Source organism: Symphalangus syndactylus, chromosome 17 (genome assembly GCF_028878055.3).
Source record: "Symphalangus syndactylus isolate Jambi chromosome 17, NHGRI_mSymSyn1-v2.1_pri, whole genome shotgun sequence".
In the NCBI taxonomy this organism is placed as follows: Eukaryota; Metazoa; Chordata; class Mammalia; order Primates; family Hylobatidae; genus Symphalangus; species Symphalangus syndactylus.
The window spans coordinates 74,536,643-74,551,048 of NC_072439.2; the positions used below are offsets into that span (position 1 = coordinate 74,536,643).

Here is a 14,406-nt window from a genome sequence, read left to right on the forward strand (position 1 = left end):
ATTCAGTAGTGTGATGCCACTAGCTTTAATATTATAAATTTTTGCTTATTAGGTTAAGCATTGGATAAACTGTCATAAATCATTTAGTCTATTACTTCTGCTGTGAAATTTTGATTGGGTTCATTTTATTTTTTGAGCTTTTATCAATGTATTCCAAAATTCTATTTATTTTTCACTATTAAACAAATTATGTTTTTCTATTTTACTCAGGATCTGAGCTCCTCTTCCTTATTCTATTCTCGAATCTTTTTGTTGGCATCAGTTGAGGTCTTCAGTGATGGCTGTCAACTCACTACCTTGTCAAACGTGCAAACTTGACTACCTTGTCACGTTTGTGTTGCATAGTTTAAGGGGCAGAGAAAATACAATATAAAGGATCTAGAGGAAAAAAACAACTTAATGAGACAACTTAATTGATGTCAGACATACCATGTATGACTATCTTTATAAGAGTTGGGAAAGTACGTTATTAGTTTTATAAGATCAATTTTGCGTTTATATTGTTTTCTATATCTGTAGGTGGCCTGTGAATGATTCTTAATGAATACACGATTATAGATGTATACTATAAGCATTATTGGGTAGACCTGATATACCTTTGTCCATTTTGAAAGATCAAGGCAGTGAAAGAGGTATCAATGGTTATTCTATAAGCTCTTTAACTAAACAAGAAAAATCTGAACAAAAGTCAAGTCAAACTTGCTGAGGATATTTATTGCTGCCAGTTGAGATTAATGAAACATAGAGTGTCTTTGGTAAAGATGAACTGAGGGGAATGCCACCTCTTTCTTTTGGTGACAAGCTTTTGTTATCCAGCTTCACAGTAGTAGGTGGGCATTGGGGTGGATGCCCTTGCCTCTTCTTCTGGGATATCTTAGTGGAAGTGCCTGCTCCCTAATGACTAGCTTTGCTGAACAGTTTGAAGTCGCTTCATTTTTGTTTTTTGCCTTCGAGCAGTTCTCAGTTTTTTAGTTTTTAAGAAACTGTCCTCTAATTGGTATATAAAATCTTCAATTTGTCCAACCTAGAAGAAATAAACAGATGCAACAAGATTTGTTGTTGGTTTCCTGGGTTTTGTATACTTATAAAAATGGTGAGGTATTTAAAATAAATGGCACATACAAATCCATGTTGGAACAGAACTGGCAGGAACAGAAATGATTAAACATAAAAGCCTCCTTCTGTTTCCATTACAGGTCCCCCTGTTTTACTAACTTAACACAAAGCAGAAGTGCAGGAGTTTGCTTTATCACTTGGTCCAAGGTATTGGGAATGGAAATGGGGATTACTGTCACCATGCAGTTTTTAACGGTCAGTAAAACCAGGGATTTCAAAGGAAAGTGAATGGTAAAAGATTAATCTATGGCAAGCCTTTTCTCCATCTCCTTTATCAACAATAAGAGTGAAAACAAACAAACAAACTTACCTCTTTCAAAGCCAGCGATTCTAGCATTTAGATGCTCCTAACCAACATGGGAGAAAAATGAGTATTTGTATAGTCTTGGCAAGAATCATGTCTCCTTTCAATCAAAATTCCGAAAGAATGCATTTTCTTAAAAAATGCCACACTTGGCTGGACGCGGTGGCTCATGCCTGTAATCCCAGCACTTTGGGAGGCTGAGGTGGGCGGATCACGAGGTCAGGAGATCAAGACCATCCTGGCTAACACGGTGAAACCCCGTCTCTACTAAAAAATACAAAAAATTAGCCAGGCATGGTGGCAGGCACCTGTAGTCCCAGCTACTCGGGAGGCTGAGGCAGGAGAATGGTGTGAACCTGGGAGGCGGAGCTTGTAGTGAGCCGAGATCGAGCCACTGCACTCCAGCCTGGGCGACAGAGTGAGACTCCATCTCAAAAAAAAAAAAAAAAAAAAAAAAATGCCACACTCCAGGGAACAAGGTAAAATAATGATATACACAACAATTCTTGAAAAAGAATTAGTCTTTCTTCAAAGAAAACTTACAATTATTCAATGGCAGTTGATAGAATGTATTATACTGTTTGTCAGAAAAAACTATAGAATAAAAGTTTACACATATGCTGAATTGAGTTCTCATCAAAGTCAGTAGATATACAATTCATACTTAACCCTGACTCCTAGGACCTGCATATTTTATTAGCCTAACATTACTCACTGAAGAGCTCATTGTCATAAAGTTAACTCAAAGCTAGAGCACTTACTATTCAAGGTACATGAACGTATCATCTACTTAAGATAAAAGCACTTACAACTTCAATTTTCCAATTTTGAGTTCCACTTTTAAATTGCTTGATTTATCATTCAGAGTAATATCCAAAGGATAATTCAGATTGTCAAAAAGAGAATAATAAATGGTAGCACTCATCCATATGTTATGCTTAGGTCTTAGATCATACCAGTGACAAACGGTCCACTGTTTTTTTTTTAAAGAAAACAAGATAAATTATTTATATGAAAACTATTCTTTTTGAAACGCTTGTAAAAACTATTTCAGGTACATTTTTTAAAAAGCACATTGTTTTTTATGATGTCTCATCATTGCAGGACACATAAAAATAACTTGACAGAATATTTTTGGATTCCTCCATGAAGTTAATGCATTATTCTATGTATTCTATATATATATATATACACATATATATACACACATACACATATACACTATCTGATTTTCACCAAAATAAGACATTAAAAAATTAACATGGAGCACAGTCAGTGCAAATACAATGGATGGCAGCTTACCATTACTTCAATACTTGAGTTGATGATTCATTCACATTATTTGTATTGACAATGTATCATTTAAATCAAAGTTCTTTACAATAAGAATATTTGCAATTAGCCCAAATACAATTTTAAATTACAATTCTAACGCAGCAAAAAAGCTTCCTTCAATAAGACAGTGAAATAACTGTTTTTAAATATCCATTAGGTATCTGCTGTCTTTTAAAAACAATTGTGTTCATTAAGAGCAGTACTGAGTAACGGGGTTGCATTTTATTTTAAAAAGACAAAGAAGAAACACAAGATGTGTCACTGGAATAAAAGAATTCTGCTGAATTAACTGGGCAGGTCCAGAGCACATACTATGTGCGTGCTGTATCTGACCTGTATGTTCACCTCCTACCTGGCCTGTCTCCCTCCTGTGCTTTAATCCATCTCATAATGATGCTGGAATGAACTTTTAAACAGATAAATCTGATCTCACATGTTTCCCTTGCTTAATTATATTAAATGGATTTCTAAACCCTTAACATGGTCTATACACCTCTACACCTGGGTTATCAGGTTCCACTTGTATCTCTGGTGCTGTCTAACATCAATCCATCTGCTTTAGCCATGTGGGACCTCGCTCAATTATCTGAGCACAGCCATGCATTGTTCTATGCCCCCTCGATCTTCCTAATGGAACATGTCCATTAGAACACTTACATATCCTCTGGATTTCAGGTCAAACATCAGTGCTTCAGGGAAGTCTTCCTTTAGAATCCAGGCCAAGTTGGTTGTCTCTAACATTTTTTCATCTCTTTAGATATCATAATTTTTAAACTTGTTTATAATGATTTATATAATATCTGTCTGCTCATCTGGACTTTCAGCTCCATAAGACAGGGACCAGGTCCATGTTGTCCACTATTTCCAAAACCTAGGATATTGTAGACCCTCAGTAATCCTACTCTCTGATAAAAGACTTGAAGAGATTCAGAAAACCATGTGTTTTTCCATATTTAAGTCATGCCTGGAATGAGGGATATCAGAAGGCATTCTTTTCTTCTACAAATTAAATAAACATGACTTTCTCTTGTCACCATTATTTTACCATTGTTTAGCTTTGAGACTGTCAAGGCAAGGTTATGACAAGGTGTTGCCTGTGTACTTGAAACGGCCAGGAGTAGAAAGGGCACTGGATGAGGAGTCAGTAGGAATGTTGAATTCTGCTCTCGGGTTGGCTTCTAACCCTGCTCTGTGACTCCAGGGAAATTACTTGGCCTTTCTGAACTTCAGTTTTCACCAACAGTTGGTATTAAAAGAGGGTTGGCCTGGATAATTTCCAAAGACACATCTGGTCATAAAATTCCATGACTTACACTCACATCAGAGCCAAGTAGTCCAGTCCTAAAATTGAGTACTCACATTTTCAAATCAGAGGTTATTCCCTTAGATTACACCATTAGATGAATGACACGATATGCAGCAAAGTAAGTCAATTTTAGCTTCTATACTTACTGACGTGTAGGAGAGCTGCAACATGTTTTTTAGAAAAGCTGGTTCTTTATTTTCTTTTTTTTTTATGTCAAGGAAAGAAAAATGCTGGTTAAAGAGAAAATAGATTCATATAACTAGGAGAACAGATTGCAAATGATAGAAATGTCTGTAAAGCCCTTAGGAAAATAAAACACAGAGAAATATGTAAGTACACAAGAAAGTACACAGTTTTTGAAGCAGAGGCTTTATTAGACTCTCTTTGGTACAGAATCTACTTGCTTAACTGTATCAGATAGGCTACTGTGTCATTCTGGGTCTAATTTTCCCCTTTGAAAAATGGGCAGATAACTTTTTTTGTGTATACATGTGCCAATGCAGACTTGACATTATAGTGATATGGACATTAGACCAAATGAGCTTGCAGAGAATTTTAGGATGTCTGATGATTGAGGGGAATGAAATATCTCAATAGGAGGGCAGGTTCTGACCCAACATATGACTGTTTGTCATAACCCATATCAAAGAGTAAGGAAATTGTCATCAGCCAGTTTCTCAACACCTTTTAATTCACATTTAAATACTACTATTATGGGTTGAATTGTGTCCGCCTCTAAATTTATATGTTAAAGTCATAACCCCCAGTACTTTAGAATGTGGCCTTATCTGGAGATAGGGTATTTACATAGCTAATCAAGTTAAAATGAAGTCCTTAGGGTGGGCCCTAATCCAAAATGACTGGTGTCATTATAAAGCAGGGAAATTTGGAGGCAGATGCACACACAGGAAGAATATCATGTGAAGAGGAAGGTAGAGATTGTGGTGATGCCCCCACAAGCCAAGGTATGTTAAAGAATGCCAGCAAATCACCAAAAACTAGGGGAGAGGCAGGGAACAGTTTCTTCTGCACAGCCCTCGGAGGGACCCAACCTTGAAGACACTGATTTCAGGCTCTTACGCTCCAGAATTGTGAAACAATACATTTCTCTTGTTTAAGCCCCTCAGTTTGTGGTACTTTGCTATGGCAGCCCTAGCATCTGAATATAACTACTAAGCCATAAAGTGAAGGGAAGAGCAATTAAGTTATAATTTTCCCCTCAAACATGACTTTGATCCTTTCCAAAATTATCATTTCCCACTGATGTTCCCTACTTGGTTGGCGCCCCCTGGCACAGGCTTAGTGTAAACCTTGGGAACCAGGCTTCTCTCTTGCCAGTAATGGCCGTGAGAAGAAGTTGATCTCAAACATGAATGAACAAGTAAATTATACTGAGAAGGAAGATGCTGGGCTTGAATTTAGGCTTCCTCTTAAATTTCATGTAGTCTGAATCAAGGAGAGAGGATTAGGTGTGTTTACATGGGTTTGCTTGCAATGTTCATGCCTTAGGAATTGAGTGCTCAAATAATTTTTTTTAAATTAAAGCTTTGAAAGATCTTTTTAAAGAAGAAAGTTGAGGAAATAGGAATAAAACTCATCAGGAATAAATATCAGGCTTATATGACTATAGTGGTAGTTACAGAATGGGAATGTGTTTTCAGTGATTAGCAGTTTGGACCAAAATCCTCTCGGCAAAACAGACATTTCACCCCACCACAGTGGATTTGATAACATTAGTTTCTTTGCTCTGTTCCAGTGTTATTTCCAGGCCAAAAGCTTTTAAATATTTATCAGCCAAAATGGTTTGAATTTTAATTCTTATTAGAATTACAATTGTTTTCAAATAGGCTTGAAATTAATTTCTAAAGTAAACTTAGTTTCTGAAACGGAGTTGTTTCTACTATTCATAATATAGCAGTTTCCTTTAGCTTTTGGCTAGTATTCAAACAGACAGACAAGCCCCTAAGTTTTTCCTTTTTCATTTAGTGAATTTGGTATATTATTTAGTATTTTAGTCATAAGAGTGTAACATAAAAATCTGGGGTACCTACCCCTGAGATTTTACAAAACATGCAAAAAAAAGCCAAACTATATCACCAACTCTTGAAAATACCCATAATGATAACACTTTTCAGTACGTTTAATATAGAGTTAGAAAACTATTATGAAATTTTGCTATCACATAGTCCAGGAAACTATGTGTTATGGTCTGAATGTCTCTGTCCTCCCAAATTCATATGTTGAAATTCTAACTCCCAAAGTGATAGTATTAGAATGTAAGATCTTTGGGAGGCGATTAGGTCACAAGAATGGAGCTCTCGTGAATGGCATTAGTGCCGTTATGAAAAGAGGCCCAAGGGAACTTGTTTGCTCTGTCCGCCATGTGAAGACACAGCTAGAATGCACCATCTATGAACCAGAAAAGGGGCCTTCAACGGACACCGAGTCTGCCACTGCCTTGATTTTCCAGCCCCTGGAATGATGAGAAATAAATTTCTGTTGTTCATAAGCTATCCAGTCTATGGCATTTTGTTATAACAGCGTGAACAGGCTAAGGTACCATGTATCATAGCTAAAAAAAATTAATTTTGGTAAGATTTATTTGAAGGTTTGAATATATATATATAATTAAATTAAACTTTTGAGATAATTGAGGATTCACACACGTCAGTAAAAAGAAACTCAGCAAGACTCAGCATATTTTTTACCCAGTGTCCGTCAATGGTAATATCTTGCAAAACTGTAGAATTCTACAGCCAGGATACTGACATTAATACAGTCAAGATATGGAACAGTTCCATTACCACAAAGATCTCTCATGTTACCTTTTTATAGCCATCTGTTTTCCTCCTCGTCCCTAACCTCTTCTTAAGCCCTGGCAACCACTAGTAAACTAATAAGTTTTTTTTTTTGAGACAGAGTCTCACTGTGTCACCCAAGCCGGAGTGCAGCGGTGTGGTCTCAGCTCACAGTAACCTCTGCCTCTTGGGTTCAAGTGATTCTCTTCCCTCAGCATCCTGAGTAGCTGGGATTATGGGATTACAGGCATGTGCCACCACAGTAGGCTAATTTTTGTATTTTTGGTAGAGACAGAGTTTCGCCATATTGCTCAGGCTGGTCTCGAACTCCTGGCCTCAAGTGATCCGCTTGTGTCAGCCTCCCAAAGTGCTGGGATTAAAGTGAGCCACCGTGCCTGGCCATAGGTTCTTCATTTATATAATTCTGTGATTGCAAGAAGGTTATCTAAATGGAATCATATAGTAAATAACTTCACACTTCTCTGGAGATTTATTCAGGTTGTTGTATCAATAGTTTATTTCTTTTTATCACTGACTAATATTCCATGGTATGAATTTACCAGTTTGTTTAACCATTCATCCTTAAAAGATAGTTAGATTATTTCCAGTTTGGGGTTATTGTAAAATAAGTTACAATAATTTGGGCTATTGTAAAATAAGTTATAAACATTTGTATACAGGTCTTTGTTTGAACATAAGTCTTTATGTTTCTGGGATAAAGGCCCAGGAGGGCAATTTCTAGGTTATATGGTAGCTGCATATTTAATTTTTTTTTTTTTTCAGTAGTGCTGATTGGTTGGATTGGAAATGAAATCAAAGGGAGTCGAAGCTGTCTTGTGCTGAATCAGTTCTGGGTGGAGGTTACAAGGTCAGATGAGCCAGTTTATCTGTCTGGATGGTGCCAGCTGATCCATCAAGTGCAGGGTCTGCCAAATATCTCAAGCACTGATCTTAGGTTTTACAGTAGTGATGTTATCCCCAGGTTATATTTAGTTTTATTTATTTATTTATTTATTATTTTATTTATTTATTTTTGAGACGGAGTCTTGCTCTGTCACCCAGGCTGGCGCAATCTCTGCTCACTGCAAGCTCTGCCTCCTGGTTTCATGCCATTCTCCTGCCTCAGCCTCCCGAGTAGCTGGGACTACAGGTGCCTGCCACCACGCCCAGCTAATTTTCTGTATTTTTTAGTAGAGATGGGGTTTTGCCGTGTTAGCCAGGATGGTCTTGATCTCCTGACTTCGTGATCCGCCTGCCTTGGCCTCCCAAAGTGCTGGGATTACAGGCGTGAGCCACCGTGCCCAAAACTGCCATATTATTTTCCACAGTGGTTGTACCATTTTACATTCCATTAATAATGTATGAGTGAACTAATTTCTCTGTGTCCTTACAAGCATTTAGTATTGTCATTATTGCTCATTTTAGCCATTTTAATAGGTGTGTAGTGACATCTCATTGTGGTTTCAATTTGCATTTCCCTAATGGCTAGTGATGTTGAAAGTGTTTTAATATGCTCAATTGTCATTCATTCTGGTAAATGTCTGTTCATATCTTTGCCATTTTCAAATTGGATTGGCTTTTTTTTTTACTCCTGAATTTTGAGAGCTCTTTATAGAATCCGTATATAGTCTTTTGTTGGATGTAGGGTTTGCAAGTATTTTCTCTCATGCTGAGCTTTTTCCCATCCTTTTTTTTTTTTTTTAACAGAGTCCTTCCACAGATAAAGTTTTTAATTTTGATGAAGTCTAATTTATAAACTTTTATGGATTGTGCTTTTGGTGTCAAGTCTGAGAAGTTTGCATAGACCAAAATCCTGTAGATTTTTTCCTATTGTTTTGTAGAAGTTTTATAGTTTTACATTTTGCATTTAAGTCTACGTATGAAGTGTAAGGATTAGGTCAAGTCTGTGTTTTAGTTTTCTTTTATTTTTGGTCTACAGATGTGTAAATGTTCCAGCATCATTTGTTGAAAATGCTATTTTTCTTCCACAAAATTGCTTTTACTCCTTTATAAAAACAATCAGCACAGAATATATTGGTTTATTTCTGGGTTCTCTATTCTGTTCCATTGAGCTTTGTGTTAATTCCTCCATCAGTACACAAATTCTTGATTACTGTAGCTATATAAAAAGTCTTGTATTTCAAATTTGAGCCTCTGATGTCTATATTATGTGAGGTCTTTCAATCCATAAACACAGTATATCTCTCCATTTATTTAGATCTTTGATTTCATCACTGTTTTGTAATTTTAGGCATACAATTCATGTAGATGTTTTGCTAGATTCACACCAAAGTATTTCATTTGTTTGAGCAATTGTAAATAATACTGTCTTAAATTTTAGTGTCCCTGATCATTGCTGTTATATAAAAATACAACTGAGTTTTGTACATTTGTCTTGTATCTTGCAACCTTGCTGAACTCATTTTTTGGGGGGTATTTTTATGTAGACAATTATGTCATCTGCAAATAGGGAAGGGCAGATTTATTTCTTCCTTTCTGTTTTACATGCATTTTCTTTCCTTTTTGTGCCTTAATGCAATGGCTAGAATTTCCAGCACTATGTTGAATAAGAGTGGTGAAAGCTAACATCCTTTCCCTGTTCTTGATTTTAGAGGGAAAGATTTTATTCTTTCACTATTAAGTGTATTTAACTATAGAATTTTTGGAGATGCTCTTTAACAATTTGAGAAGGTTCCTCTTTATCCCTAGTTTTCTGAGTATTTTTTAAATCATAAATGAGTGTCAATTTTGTCCAATGCTTTTTCTGCATCAATTGATATAATCTTGTAATTTTTCTTCTGTAATCTGTTTATATGGTAGATTACACTGATTTTGAAATATTCAAACATCCTTGCATCTACGGGATAAATCCCACTTAGTTATGGTATACAATTTTTAAACATATTGCTAAATTCTATTTGTTAATAATGTTAAGATTTTTGCCTCTATATTCAAGAGAGATTGGTTTGTAGATTTTTGGGGTACTATTTTTGTCCCATTTGGTACTAGGATAATACTAGCTTTATAACATGAATTGGGAAGGGTTTGCTACTCTTGTATTCTCTGAAAGAAATTGTGCAGAATCGGTGTTAATTCTTCAAATGTGTGGTAGAATCATCCAGTGAAACCATCTGGGCTTGGAGATTTCTGGGGAGTTTATAATTATGAATAGTTATAGGGTTAATGAAACTATTTTATATTGGGTGAGTGGTGGTAGCATGTTTTTTGAGGAATTGGTATATCTATCAAAGTTGTCAAATTTATATATGTAGAATTGTTTTAAGATTCTCTTATTATCCTTTTACTGTCTGCAGCATCTGTAGTGATGTTCCATTTCATTCCTGGTATGGGTGATTTGTGTCTTCTCCCTTTTTTATTTGTTAATCTTGCTAGTTTTTTTTTTTAATTTTACTAACCTGTTCAAAGAACCAGGTCTTTGTGGCATTGATTTTCTCTATTTTTCTGTTTTCATTTCCGTTGATTTCTAGTTTAATCCTTATTGTTTTCTTCCTTCTGCTTGCTTTGTTTATTTTTGTCCTTCTTTTTCTAGGTTTTTGAACTCGGACTTCAGTTATTGATTTGAGATAGTTTCTTCTTTTATAATGTATGCATTTAGTGCTATAAATTTTTCTCTCATTGCTATTTTACCTGTATCCCACAAATTTTGATATGTTATATTTTCATTTTTGTTTAGTTCAATATATTCTTATATTTCCTTTGAGACTCCTTTTTTGATCCATGAACTATCCAAATATTTGCAGATTTTTCTGTTATTGACTTCTAGTTTGAGTCCATTGCAGTTGTGGAACATATTCTTTATGATTTCAGTTTTTCGAAATTTGTTTAAGTTTGTTATGATCCAGAATAGTGTCTACTTTGGTGCATGTTCCATGGGCACATAAACGTTGATTAGATTCTGATGCTTGATAGTGTTATTAAGTTATTGCATATTCTTGTTGATTTTCTATTTAGTTGTTCTATCAATTATTGAGAAAGGGCAGTTGAAATCTCCAACTATAATTGTGGACATGTCTATTTTTTCTTTTAGTCCCATCAGTTTTTGCTTCATATGTTTTGCAGACTCTGTTGTTTGTGCATACACTTAGAATTGCTTTGTCTTTTTGGTGGATTAATAATCTTATTGTTATAGAATATCATATCCCTCTCTGTCTCTGGTAACTTTTTTTGCTTGAAGTCTCCTTTGTCTAATATTAATATAACCACTATTGCTTCCATTTTGTTAATGTTTACATGATATTTATTTTTACATTCTTTAACTCTTAAGCTTTCTACCTCATCATATTTGAAGTGAGTTTGTAGACAGAATATTTGGGTCATATTCTGAAGTCCATTTTGCCAATCTCTGTCTTTTAATTAGTGTATTTAGGCCACTTAAATTTAGTGTAATTATTGGTATGTTAGACCTTAGTCTGCCATTTTATTTTTTATTTTCTTTGGTTGTTGCTTCTGTTTCACCTCCATACCTTTTTGAGGTTAAACATTTTTTAGAATTCCATTTTGACATAACCAGAGTTTTTGATATATCTTTTTGTACGGCTTTCTAAGTATTTGCTCTAGATATTACGTGTGTGTACGTAAAATATGTGCGTGTGTTCATTTTAAATTTGAAGTATAGAATCATTGCTTTCTTTGTCTCTTCACCATCTCCCATGTTTAATTATCTTAAATCCTTTATATAAATTGAGAACTACATTAAACAATGTTGTTATTTTTGTTTCCCCCACCAAACATGATGAAGGGAAGAAAAGTGTATTATTTTTAGTCATATTTTTGCTTACTGTGTTCTCTCAGCCTTTTTGATATTTCTAGGTCTTTCTTTTGATTCCTTTCTATTCAGAAAACTTTCTTTAGCTATTCTTTTGGGGTAGGTTCTCTGATGATGAATTCTCTCAGTTTTCCTTCATCTGAGAATGTCTTAATTTCTTCCTTATTCCTGAAAGATGTTTGCATTGGGTTGGCAATTCTTTTCTTTTAGTGCTTGAAAAATATTATGCCACTTACTATTGGCCTCCATAGTTTCTAATGAGAAAGCCATTGTCATTTATTTTTTCATATAGATAATGCATCATTTCCCTCTTGCTGCTTTTAAGATGTTTTTGCCTTTAGTCTTCAGAAGTTTGACTATGATGTATCCTGGTATAAATTTCTTTGGGCTTATCCTAGTTGATATCCACTCAACTTCTTAAATTTATAATTTTGTCTTTTGCCAAATTTGGGAAGTTTTCAGCCACTATTTCTTTGAGAACTTTTTTCATCCTGCCCACTCTTATTCTTACTCTGAAACTCTGATGTCATGAATATTAAATCTGTTATTGTAGTCTTACAGATCCCAGAGGCTTTTTTTACAGTTTATTTTTTCTTTGTTGTTAAGAATAGGTAATTTTTTTTTTTTTTTTTTTTTTTTTTGGTGGAGTCTCACACTGTTGCCCAGGCTAGAGTGCAATGGCATGATCTTGGCTCACTGCAACATCTGCCTTCTGGGTTCAAGCGATTCTCCTGCCTCAGCCTCCTGAGTAGCTGGGATTATAGGCACATGCCACCACATCCAGCTAAATTTTTGTATTTTTAGTAGAGATGGGGGTTTCACTATATTGGCCAGGCTGGTCTTGAACTCCTGACCTCATGATCTTCCCACCTCGTCCTCCCAAAGTGCTGGGATTCAGGCATGAGGCACTGCGCCCAGCCTAAAATTGGGTAATGTTTATTGTCATATCTTTCTTTCACTGATTATTTCCTCTGTCCCTTTCATTCTGCTGTTGAGTCCATCCAATAAATTTTTTGTTATAGTTATTTTATTTTTTCAGTTCTAAAATTTCTATTTCGTTTTTCTTTATATTTTCTCTTTCTTTGTTGATACTCTCTGTTATTTGCTGTGACTATTTTTTTCACTTAAATGTGTTTGTAATTGCTCATTAAATCAATTTTATAATGCCTGCTTTAAAACGTCAGGTAATTCTTCTTTTTTTGAGACAGACTCTCACTCTATTGCCCAGGCTGGAGTGCAATCACATGATCTTGCATCACTGCAACCTCCACCTCCCGGGTTCAAGCGATTCTCTTGCCTCAGCCTCCTGAATAGCTGGGACTACAGGCATGTGCCATCATGCCTTGCTAATTTTTGTATTTTTAGTAGAGATGGAGTTTTGCCATGATGGCCAGGCTGGTCTCAAACTCCTGGTCTCAAGTGATCCACCTGCCTTGGCCTCCCAAATTATTGAGATTGCAGGCATGAACCATTGCACCTGGCCTCAAATGTCAATAATTCTAATATATCTGACATCTCTGTTTTGGCAGTCATTGATTATCTTTCTTCATTCAGTCTGAGATCTTTCCAGTTGTTGGTATGATGAGTAATCTTTGAAATCTGGACATTTTAGGTGTTTTGTTCTGAAGGAACTGCCTTGTTACTTCCACGTGGAAACAGAAGTTCAGGTTCCCAATTCACCCTCCATAACACCTGACTTCTCTTACTTCTCATTACTTCTGGGTGGGGATGGGAGTTCAAGCTCCTCACTGGGTTTCCACTGATATCTTCATGGCTTGGAGGGTAGGAATATCTTATCACTGTTTCCCACATGGCCTTCACTGACACAACATTGTGGGAGAAGACTCACTACCATTGCTGGGTGCTAAAAATCCTGACTTTCTACCAGGTCTCCTCCAACACCATACCAGCAAGGATGGGGAAGGAAAAGGGGAGATTTACTTGCTACTGGGGATAAAAGTCTAGACGCCCTACTTGTTCTTCTCTGACACTACCCTGTTAGGGTAGGAAGATTGGGATACCTTGTTTTTTTGTTTTTGAGAGACGGAGTCTTGCTCTGTCACCCAGGCTGGAGTGCAGTGGCATGATCTTGGCTCACTGAAACCTCCACCTCCCAGGTTCGAGTGATTCTCCTGCCTCAGCTTTCCAAGTAGCTGGGACTGCAGGCATGTGCCACCACACCCAGCTAATTTTTGTATTTTTTTAGTAGAGATGGGGTTTCACTCTATGTTGGCCAGGCTGGCCTCGAACTCCTGACCTCAGGTGATCTGCCCACCTCGGCCTCCCAAAGTGCTGGGATTACAGGCATGAGCCACCGCGCCCAGCCATGCCTAGTGATTTTAATTGTATGTAATGGGGTTAATGGGGGAAAGCACATCTACTCCATATTCTTCAAAGTAGAAGTACTCTATCATAGGTTTTTAAAAAATGATTTTGACCCTTGTGCCTTAGGAAGATGTGCTTTCATTTCTTGAATCAGTTTGACCAGTTGCTTCTAAGTAGCTTTATTAATATGATAAAGTGAATCATCTATTGTAAAGCTGAAGGAGCCTTCTTTCCATAAGAGGTCTTTGGAAGTTAAAAGCCTTTCAAATTTCTTGTAATAAGAGATAGGTCTTACTTTATTCTACATCTAAGTTAGGATCTCTCCAACATATGTCCACACTCATCTTCTCACCAGCCCTCTCATGTTCCTCTCCAGAGTCTATTCTCTAGCAGAAAGTCATTTCGGTAGAGTACACATTAGTTTAATTCGGTTTGT

General features: G+C 36.2%; 1 protein-coding gene across 1 annotated transcript in view; it reads right to left on the reverse strand.

The window, feature by feature from the left end:
• Positions 1 to 696: 696 nt before the first annotated feature.
• Positions 697 to 14,406, reverse strand: part of SPATA16 (spermatogenesis associated 16) — a 257,164-nt gene continuing 243,454 nt past the window's right edge. The window contains exon 11 of the mRNA XM_063621699.1: positions 697 to 1,024. Within this exon, the coding sequence (XP_063477769.1) occupies positions 902 to 1,024 (123 nt within the window). The 3' untranslated portion in view covers positions 697 to 901. The remainder of the gene's footprint in view (positions 1,025 to 14,406) is intronic.